The sequence below is a fragment of the Solanum dulcamara genome, chromosome 9 (genome assembly GCF_947179165.1).
Source record: "Solanum dulcamara chromosome 9, daSolDulc1.2, whole genome shotgun sequence".
NCBI lineage: Eukaryota > Viridiplantae > Streptophyta > Magnoliopsida > Solanales > Solanaceae > Solanum > Solanum dulcamara.
This window is the reverse complement of record NC_077245.1, coordinates 70241766-70253262: the sequence shown is the minus strand read 5'-3', so window position 1 is coordinate 70253262 and position 11497 is coordinate 70241766. Positions and strand designations below refer to the sequence as shown.

Genomic DNA, 11497 nt, shown 5'->3' with positions numbered 1-11497 from the left:
GATTTTTACCCTAGTTATATAAATTTTTATAGCAGTTAATCCGTCTTCCAATGCTGTATCTATGATCTGTTTCTATAGCAATAAATGAAAAATATCCTTTTCTTGTCAAAATTAGAGTGACATCTCTTTCTATACCTTACTACAGTAATTTTCTTAAATACAAAATATTCAATATAATCCTTTCTACTCATCAAAGAGTCTAACCTTTTGGACTGTAAAAATCTGATTTTATCCTGCAAAAAGGCCACATCCAGGGGGTACATGGAGCGGGTTGATTCGGATTTTTTACAAATTAAATCAAATTATTTGTGTCGGATTATAAAATCTATAAACCAAACCAAATCAATAAAATTCGGGTTTTTCGATATCAATTTTTCTCGAATTTTTTGAGTTTTTTCGAATTTTTCGGATTTTTTTGAGTTTCTCGTATTTTTCATAATATCTAATAAAAAGCACAGAACAGTGCTTCTTAAAAAGAGTTCTAATACAAAATATCAACATAAAAGATGGAGGCAAAACACTGTTTGAAGTTTTTAACTTTATAATATAACTTTATAAGATAGGCTTTTTTTGTATATTATTTAGATGAGCTTCTCAAGTTCAAATCTAAATATAAGAAAGAAAACAAAAATTATGAAAAATTTTAAAAAAATATTTATAAATTACATTTTAATAAATATTTTTATGTATAACATAATTTAAAAGTAGTATATCTATAATCGGGTCGGTTTGGGTTCGGTTTGACTTTTTTTAGTTAAAACCAAACCAATCCTATAATGGTTGGTTTTTTTTTTTCAAATACCAAACCAAGTCAAACACCAAACCACTAGTCGGGCTTTTTTCCGGCTTGGTTCGATTTGTCGGTTTGATGCGGTTTATCGGTTTGCCCTGTATAGCCCTAGCCACAACCATCAAAGAGCATTCACGGTTTACATCTCTTGTGTGAACTATTATACTGAAGTGGAATTTTATCCTAACATACTCAAGAGTAGTGCCTATTGTGGTTGGGCCCTTTCCCAAATCTTGTGTATAGAGAAAGCTTTAGTACACCAAACTGTCTTTTTTATACTCGAAGAGAGTAGTGCCTGAGATCCCTTGTTACCAATAAAAAAACCAAAGGAAAAGTTAACGATAAAAAAAAATAAAGAAGCACAATTGTATACACGTTTTCTCAAGGTAAGTGGCCCATATATGGACACATTGGAAAAATCAACCACTTCTAGTTAAAGAAATCCACAATCTTAATACAAAAACTTTCTTGTTGTACCTCTTTAATTTTTTACGAATTTAACTTATATAAATTGATAGTTTAAACATTTTTATTTAAGCAGTATATTTTAACAAATTATATATAATGGGCTATTTAACTTATACTGCAATTTTTAAAGTTACCAAAAAACTAAACACTGTTATAATTGCAAAGAAGGTCAACTTTCTGATTTGCTATTTGTACAATAATTGTTTTTTTTCTTTGAAATCCACTTCATAATTTACAAGGTCTACGTTTGTTTCGCCACAAACACATTTAACATTCATTTTGTCAAATGGCAATTATGCTCACCTATTACCACCATACATATATTATTATTATTATTATTATTATTATTATTATTATTATTATTATTATTATTATTATTATTATTATTTTACTGTATTCAATATTTATTTTGAGATCAGAATAAATTTGAATTCACATAGAAAAATTTCATATTCAAGGTAATGACTCCATACTCAGCAAAACTTGAACTCAAAACTTTTAATTAAGCATGAAGATATACTTATCGTTCCACCATAAACTCTCGTCGATTACCACCCATATATATATATATATATATATATATATACCCCCAAGCTTAACCACGGGGTGGGGTGTGGGCTCAGTGGAGAATATGATTAAGAGAAGAAGTGTGCCAAAAGATAAGGGTGCAAAAAGGAATGGACCGACAAAGAAACGAAAAGATACTATAAAGTTTTGATTATGAAATATGAAATTATTGGAGCTTACAATGCAAGTATTCTTGGAGTATGTCTACTTTCATTTTCTTCCGTTAAATATTTAACTTCCATTAGTTTGAAGGATCAACAATGTGACTCAATAAGATTAGAAAAAAAAAAACATCTTAGGATTTCAAATTTGAAGGCCAGGGGACCATTTTTTTTTATAGCAATAACAGATTATAGATTTTTTAAGGAAAAAATATTGAGACTATTTATAAAAAGATTTTATATATATAAAAGAGAATTATTAGAAGAAATTTGGCAAATTTGGAATAAAAATTAAATTGATCGATTATATTATCAATTGAATTTTTTAAAAAAAGAATCAGTTATAAAAAAAAAAAATCTGCATATCAAAGAGGTAAAAGAATGAACTTCCTAAGAAAAATATATTAATTTATTTTTAAAATTTAAGGTTTCCATTCGATTTTCTCTTTAGGCCATTTGAATATACTTGATCCGCCTCTGAGAATCAATACCATACGTTTCAATTAATTAAATATTTATCGTGCTCAGTCGAATAATATAAAGATTAAAATTGAAATAACGCAATAATACAAGGATTAAAATTTCTATTTAACCTCTTCTTTTAAAGTAAAGTAAAATGATTGTCTTTCTTATCATAATATGTGTCAACGAAGTATGGGACAATATAATTATCATTTAGTGCACACTTGGACCCATTTTAAGAATCTTAATCGTCATTTTTATTATATTTACTCTAGTTGGTAGCATTTTGTTTGATAATTTCTTTGTTCTATATATTGTGAAAGGCTTTTCTTGTTTGTATATTTTAAAATGTGGTTGGCCATTGTTACTATGTTCGTACTACGTATATATACTACTAGTTTGAAGTATTAAATTAAATTGAGAATATTTTTTTTAAAACATAATTTCTCTTGAAATTTTAGCCCCGCTACATTTATTTAGACTCATTTGATATTTTGGTTGGATATTGCAAAAATTTATCATGTCGAATAATTTCACGACCCAACATAAAATTAAAACAGAAGTGTATATATATGAACATAATTATTTAAACTCAACATAAATTAACAAAAATAGTGTAGATACGTCATATCAATACTTAAACATCAAGAAACAACATAAAAATTCCGGTCACGCACCGACCTAACGTATTTTTTAAATTTATTTATTAAAAAACAGAAATAGGAAAACAGTTGAAACAACTTCTTTAGAGTATCGTATTATAAGACCAAGTGTGGTTGGTACGAAAAAATGTTATTCATAGAAATTAATTGAGCTTTTTTTTTAGTATTTGATACGTAAATACAAAATAATGTTTCAAGAATATTTCTATGTAATTTAGAAAAATATTATGTGATGGAGAGTGAAATCAATTCGGGGGGGGGGGGGGGTAATCAATGAGCGCAGAGCTTTAGGGGAGTACGAAAGAAACAATGAGCTTGAAAATCCACTTGTAAAACCTTTTTTTCTACTTTCATCAGAATAGTTATTTTTTTCATTTTTAGAAAACTTATTTTTCTCGAAAAAACATATTTTAAAAAATATATTTTGACCAATTAAACGTGAATTTTTTTTAAAATAACTTTTATTCAGTACACGTGTGAAATTTTGTGGAACTTCAGAATAATTTGGCATATAAATTAAACTTGATTAAAATACAATTCATCTCAATGGTATATGATTGATATTTGAGTACTTTAATTTAATTATTGTCATAATGAGGAGTCAAATTTCCTTGTTGAATGCATTTGATCTGAATAGATCAGTTACATTAGTGCCAAACCAACTCAATGAAGTATATGCCAATTAATTTGTAGATGAAGAAAGGAAAGAAAAAAAAAGGGTTAAGGCATGAGAACCTTCTGAATTATGACGAAATTATTAATTAGATATCTAAATTATATGAGGATTTTACTGCCTCCTGAATTTAATTTTTTTCTGAATTATTTACGTCCTTAAACTATGTATGTGAGGGTCTTAGTACTCTCCTAAACTTAACTTTTTTCCATATAATTTAAACCTTTAAATTATTTTGGTCTTGTTCTTGGTGTTGTCTAAGTGCAGTTTTTGGTCCTTTTTTTTTTTGTTTTTTTTGTTGTTGTTTTAAGTATGATAACTTTGTAAATGAAGGAAATCTATGCAAAATATCAAAAATAATTTTATAGATATCTAAAACAAATGATATCGTAGATACAAAAATCAATGCAAAAGTGCAACAATTTAAACACAGAGATCCATGCAATCTTGACAATTAAATTTAAGATGGTAATAGAACTCTTACATAATTTCAAAGTTTAAATAATATTAAAAAAACAAATTTGAAGAGGTAATAATACCATCATATAATTTAGGCGTGCAACTGAGAATCTCACCTTAATTCAGGAAGAGGATCCTTATGCCTTGTAAAAAAAGGAATGAAATGTAAACATGATTATTAATGGTGCATTCTATAATGTTGGGTTATGATGAGTTTCATTATATATTTATATTCCATCACACACTTGAAATTTCCAGTGTGTTACCACACTTGAATTTACAGCAATAAAAATTCATTCACAATGGCCTTTTCTCATATGTGGGCTCAGAACACAATCATGTATACGTAATTGATAGCATTGATCTTGACAACTGTTCACTAGTAATAAGTAGAAAAAGGAGAAATAATATAGAATGGATATCTTTTTCGAAGTAGTTCAATCAAGATATAACATTTTAAAATTCTGAAAAAGGGAAATTTTTTACATCTATATGCCATGATGATTGTCGTGTTCAGGTTAGACCAGCTTGCACGCATCTCAATTAATTCTATGGTACCTGCTATATCTCTTAATCATCGGGTAATTTATCCATCAAGATTTGGATAAATGAGAAGAAACTATCTAGTATTAACGTTTTTTGCTTCTAAAATTGAACATCCGACTTCACTATTCTCAATCACTTCATTAAGCATAGAGTACACCCGTAGGTGCCTTTTCTTTTCACTTTTTCTTTGAAAGAACAATAAAATTAATGCCAGTATTCAGAAATCTAACATCCGTATAAAGTTCTCCACATTTCATGTAATTATTTTTCATCATGATATTGTGTTATTTTTTCCAAAGAAGTTACAATGAGTGTAACTTCTATTCTGTTACAAATGATTTATGAGTATTTGCCTATGTAGTATCACTAAAGAAGTCACCTTGAGAAAATAAAAGGGAATGTGGTCAAAATGGAAAAAATATTTCTTTTGTTAATGTCATTGACAAGGTGACTTTGGTTAACTGATAAAAGGTCAAAGTAATACCATATTTAATAGGCTGCCTATTTAATAATATTCTTTTGTTAGGTATAAAATACGAATCATTTGATACTGTATTTGGTTTGTTATTTAGAAACACACAAAACTTATATGTGTATAAGTTATAAGGAAAACTATATATTATTTTATGCAGAATAAAAGATGAAATAACTAATACATGAATGTCTAAGCTCTTCATAAAAAATGCATGAATTTCTCATAACTAAATCCTACATTATTAATATCTATGTAACTTTGATAGGATATTTAAGAAAGGAAAGGAAAAAGAGAAGTATCTATTTCTTTTCTTTGTTTAGTTGGTGAAGAAAAAAATTATAAAGGAACAAGTTGAAACATATTTTTCTATGTTCACAAACCAAATAAGGCCCAAGCTGATTTGTCTTTCAAGGTAAAGTATGGGTTCTCTAAATCTCTCACTTATTACTAATGCAGCCCAATACACAAAGCATAGTGCGTTAGTCCGTATTTCAAGAGGATGTAATGCATAATAGTCTATCTGACACAAACATTAGCAATTGTCGCTCCAAGGCTCCCTTCACTTACTACTGCACGAATAATTGTTCCAATATAGACTCAAGATCATCTTCGATTACCATATTTCGTTATATATTTTATCTACTAATTTCATCCTCCGTTACAAAGCCATCTCTTTACGTTCATTTTTCTGTAACAGTCATCTTGTGGATATGTCGAACTAACTGAAATAAAAGAATTAGACTCTAAATAGGATATCCATTAAGGATTTACTAAAATGTTAGGGAGCTGAAAGAAACAACAGTTGATATTGCAGCTGAAGGTTATAGATAAGGTGTCAATTAATTGTAATGAATCTGATATAAGCTTGTCTTGCAATTACCACTCAAACGACCTGTAAAACAGAGTTGATCAAAAAGGGGCAGCCCAGTGTGCTAAGATCCTGCTATGTGCAGAGTCCAAGGAAGTAGCGGACGGTCGCCTTATTCTGCATTTATAATCTGGTAATGCAAACCAAATGATACATACAGTATCTTGCATTGTATAGTTCTTGATCTACTGATTTAAGTCAACGAAGACTCAGCTTATTGATCATTGTCTGAACCACATTTCAGGAACTTAGTTATACCAGTATATCACTCTACCTCCCAGCTGCTATTCAGGAAAACAGCAGATGGAACCCTACCGCAGCAATTGCAGATGAAATAGATTCATCACACGAGGAGCATCTCGAATCTGAATAAAGAGTGCATGAAAAAAACAACTCTACCTTTTTAATGGCCATTGCTTTAAGCAAAAGACATGATGACCCTGAATCCCTGATTACACCCTCTCGCCCTCCCTTCTCCAACCTCAAGGTGCGGTAAGAAGCCCGTCAAATCATTTGCTTCCATCTTGAAAAGTTCAAGCTGCAACAAGTTTCCTGTATGTCTTTTAACCAGAGGCTCTCCTGTGTTTTAATGCTGTGTAAAGAATGACTATGACTAGTCATTCTTACGAACATGCTCTACTTTTTTCCTAGAAGATGGAGGAATTTTCGAGTGTTAAACTTATGCCATTCACTTTGACTGCCACAACAACAACATACGGGTAGAGTGTATATAGACCTTACAAAGAAATCCTCAAGGGCCATTATCCACAAGACCTTACAAAGAAATCCTCAAGGGCCAGTGGCATGGTTCAGAACTTGTGGATAATGGTCCCGCCCTTCTCCACTTACATAGTAAGCTTTTGTCCATAACAGGGTTTGAAGATGTGACGTGAGCCTAACCCACACATCACACATTGTGTCCTTACCACTAGATCAGTGCCACAGGGCTTATCGTGAAAAAGATCAATTCAGCCAATGAATTGACATATCTCCCTACCTTCATCTTCAAAGAAGATTTAAACATGTATGACAGCAATAAGCAAACTATTTGGATCTTCTAAAGAGACCGACCAAATAGGAAGCAACTTTACTGTCCCAAACCTACTACTTGCCGATAGAAACTTCTCACGAAAACTGGAAATTGTATATACATCATTGTTATTGTGTAATTGAAAGAAAAGTATTAAAATAACTCAGCCACATTATCAAACCTAACCCTAGCACCCGAAAATAGGATTCCACAGGCAGAACAATGCATATTTTCAAAGTTAACATTCCTATTTAATACTCGGGAATTTGTATAATAAACTGTTACAAAAGAAAGAAAAGATCAAACTTTATATGATCCACAAACAAGTGGAATCAACAAACACCTAAAGACTGTATGTACCTTTTTCACTTAATTATCTACCCTCGGACTTGACCAATTGCGAAAAAACCTTACTCATGGAAACACCAGAGAGATCATCCAAATTTGGTGTTCCAATATGAGCAGCAGAAGCACCAGCATCAACTTGACTGAAATCATTGACTTGCGGAGAGAGCTCGCCAATAAGGATGGTGCTGTTTTCTTCAGGATCATCTTGAATGACAGCCTCTTGAAGTTGAAGTGCATACTCCAGATTCCACAGCACATCGCCCATTGATGGCCTGTCTACACCAAAATCAGCTAAGCATTTCTCTGCTGTTTCTCCAAACTTCCTGAGGGAATCTGGTCTTATTTTGCCCACAAGATTGGGATCTATAATTTGCTCCAGTTGTCCCTTCTTCTGCCACTTCATTGCCCATTCAGCTAAGTTGACCATCTCTCTCGGAAGAGATGGATCAATGACAGGCCTAGCACAAAGAACTTCGAATAGAACAACACCGAAAGAATAAACATCAGATTTTTCTGTCAGCTGTTGCCTTCTAAAATATTCAGGATCTAGGTAGCCAAAACTCCCTTTCACGGCTGTGCTAACATGAGTTTGATCAAGCTCAGGCCCTGTCTTGGATAGTCCAAAATCAGCAACTTTTGCCATAAAACTCTCATCAAGCAATATGTTTGCGGACTTGACATCACGATGTATAACTGCTTTAGCATAGCCAGTATGAAGGTAGTGCAGACCTCTGGCTGACCCGATGCATATCTCCAGCCTCTGCTTCCAGCTCATACTTGGTAGTTCTGACCCATACAGATGGCTCTTGAGGGTCCCATTCTCCATGTACTCATAAACTAGAATCATTTCATTTTTTTCATCACAGTATCCTATCAATGAAACCAGATGCCGATGGCGGAACTGAGAAAGCATATCAATTTCTGTTCGGAACTCTGCAAGACCTTGTTGGGACTTGGGATTACCCCTTTTCACAGCCACCTTTGTTCCATCATACAAAACACCCCTGTATACCTTCCCAAAGCCACCTATTCCAATGACCAAACTCTCATCGAAGTTGCTCGTTGCTTCCAGCAAAGCTGCAAAAGGAACGCGATAACTCATGTTTGAAGCAGCACTTATAGTTGTTCCGTTTGAATACTTGCTTCCCATGGTGTGTGAAGTGCCACCATTAATGGATAAAGGAATCCATATTTTTGACTGGGCAAGCTTTTCTTGTTTTCTTCTTCTATGCATGCAAAATAAGATGCCAACCATCACCAAAACAACTGGGACGCCTACACACACACCCACGATGACTCCGACATTCTTCTTTGCCTTTGAACCCGGGTTAGTAGGAACAGAAGCTACCTGACTAAGGCTGCCCTGAGAATTATTCAACTTCAGAAGTTCCAGTCCATTTAGAAAGGCGTCAGGATAAGCACTCCTTCGAGATGGGCCAACACTAACGTTAAGCCTATTACTTTTAGCTGTTGGAGTAACATAATCATTGTAATAAGCTGTGGCCAAAATTCCCTGAGCTTTCTGACCAGGATCAAAATCAGGAGCCACGTTCCAGGAGTTCACATAAATGTTAAACAGCAGCTGATTGGCAGCTGCACTCACTATGTCACAAAAGTGTAAGCGAATGAAATATTGGAACCCAGGATCCACATTGAACGTCCAGGTTACGTTAAAATTAGCATTAGGATCGTCACCAGTACCAGCCACGTTCATTTTACTACAAGTACCATAAACTGATGGTGGTGCAACATCTGGTGTTGCTCCATCCGTTGGATATTTTACGGATCCAATCTTACTAACCGACTTAGCAGAACTCGGCTGCATCAAGAAACTTTGATCAGTATCCCAAGTTCTCCAAAGTGTATCATTTTCAAACGACACCAGTGATCCACCCATGTTTACCCTAGCAACCGTTTCAAGAGCCTGTGCATACATACCATTAAATGTCCCAGCTGGACTAATGGTGGAGGCATCATCAGTTATAAGGACATCAGGTACAGAAACAATTTCCATGGCATTTATATAAGCAAATGAATTGCTCGAAGGAGAGAACGTTACTACAAGGTCATTCGAGGTAACGTTTACTGAAAATTCCTTGACAGAAACATTTTTTGGAGAAAAATTGCCAAGGAGGACATTCTTTTGAGTGGAAACAGAGAACATTGCTGTACTCATATCATAATCTTGGTAAACAAACGGGTAAAAATAAAGGCGAATCCAATGCCTACCCGTCAGGCTAATTGAGAATTTATAGCTGGATTGTTGAGTAAAAATTCTAGCAGTTTGATAAAGGGGTGAATCATCAGATTTTGTAATTGAATTTGAAGGGGTATCAGCTAATATATCTTGTGAAGTTGACAAAAACTTTGAAGCTGATTTATCAGCCATAAAAACCCTATTACCAACATCAGTATCTTTAGATGATCCACAATCTATTAAGAAATTATCTGCAGGATCAAAACCAGAAACACACAAAACTCCCAACACCAATATAAATAAACTCTTCATTAACAATCCAAAACCCCAAGATTCCATCATCATTCAAATCCCAAAAAGACACAAAATTAGACCAAAAAGACTAAAACCAGAAGTTCTTGAAAAGGAACAGTAACACAAAGAACTAAATATCCACTATTTCACCACCACAGAAGCACAAAATATGAAATACCCATTAAAAGAAACATCAGCAGAAGGGTAAAGATGTCACCTTTTTCAATCAAAAGAGCTCTAAAACTGAGAAATAAGAGAAACCCAGATCAAAAATGAACAAACAGAACATAAATCAGAAGAAAAATTCTTGAGGGGTACCAGAGAATTTTTTATTTTTATTTTTTTTCAGGTGGAAAAGAATAGAAAGAGAATGATATTTTGGAACCTCAACAGGCAGGTTTATGCTTTAACTGAAAACCCCAGCTCAGATACAAACAAATTAATAGAATTTTAAATTCAAAGAAAGCAAAAACATCATTTTCAAGAACGTGAAAACTAGCAATTCATGGAGTCAAAAGGGCCATTTTGTATAAATATTTGTGCTAAAAATAAATATATTTTTTGAGGGTTATGGGGTGTTTGACTGTTTCTGGGTATGGGAGTTTGAGTTAGGTTGTTCAGCTCATTCATGGAGGGTGAAGAGGAGAGAGAAAAAGAAGGTGGCATAAGGGTGTAACAGTAACAGACAATATTTATTTGATCAGAGTAAAGAGTTATGGGCTAAAAGAAAAAGGAGGAAAAAGCTCAATTAGTGGAGCAATTCACTTTTATTTTAAAAAATTAAATTAAAAAAATACTTTCGCCTTTTCATAATTTGATTATCTAATTTTGATTTGATATATAATTTTAATTTATTTTGTTTATGTATTCTTAAGTTCAAAATATATTGAGTATATTAAATTATTTTTAATGTAAATATATTAATATAAAAAGTTAAAATAACAATAAAAAAATATTTTTTTAAAATAAAATAAATAAATTGAAATGGATTTAAAGTTAAAAATAAAAATCATAGATCGATTTTATATGTGTTTTTATTGAAGAAAACAACAAAATGACCCCTTGTGTTTAGTGGGGGGGGCGGGGGGGGGGGGGGCGGGGGATAGACTCAAAACATCCCCTAGAGTTTTCGAAAGTAAATATTTTTAGTCTTTCATTAAATATTTAACAAATTCTATTTATTAGATTTAACGAGAGTTTAAGAAAAAAAAATTAATAGAAACTCATATTTGAAGGTATTATTTCTTATAGTTTCTGCTAATTTTACTCTATTTCTAAAGTGTTTTTATGTGCATGTTTTGTTGTGTCTAATACAATTTTGTGTGTTACAGTTTCTAGAATTTTATAATGCTTTCCAAGTAATTATGGTTTAATTTGTTTTCCACTTGCCTATCGTATTAATTTTCACTTGCATATCTTATTGGAGTTAAGTTTGATTAATAAAAAAAAGACAGTCTTACCTTGCATTTCTGTTGTTTTCAAGGCTTAAACTCGTGA

General features: G+C 32.4%; 1 protein-coding gene across 1 annotated transcript; it reads right to left on the bottom strand.

Annotated features, from left to right (window-relative positions):
• Window positions 1-7367: 7367 nt before the first annotated feature.
• Window positions 7368-10705, bottom strand: LOC129903043 (receptor-like protein kinase HERK 1). Its single transcript, XM_055978522.1, has one exon. It carries the CDS (start codon window positions 10049-10051, stop codon window positions 7535-7537), a length of 2517 nt encoding a protein of 838 aa, XP_055834497.1. The 5' UTR covers window positions 10052-10705; the 3' UTR covers window positions 7368-7534.
• Window positions 10706-11497: the final 792 nt, after the last annotated feature.

Bases quoted from the DNA above. Each gene is read 5' to 3' on its own strand.
- LOC129903043 (XM_055978522.1), bottom strand. From the start codon at position 10,051: ATGATGATGGAATCTTGGGGTTTTGGATTGTTAATGAAGAGTTTATTT.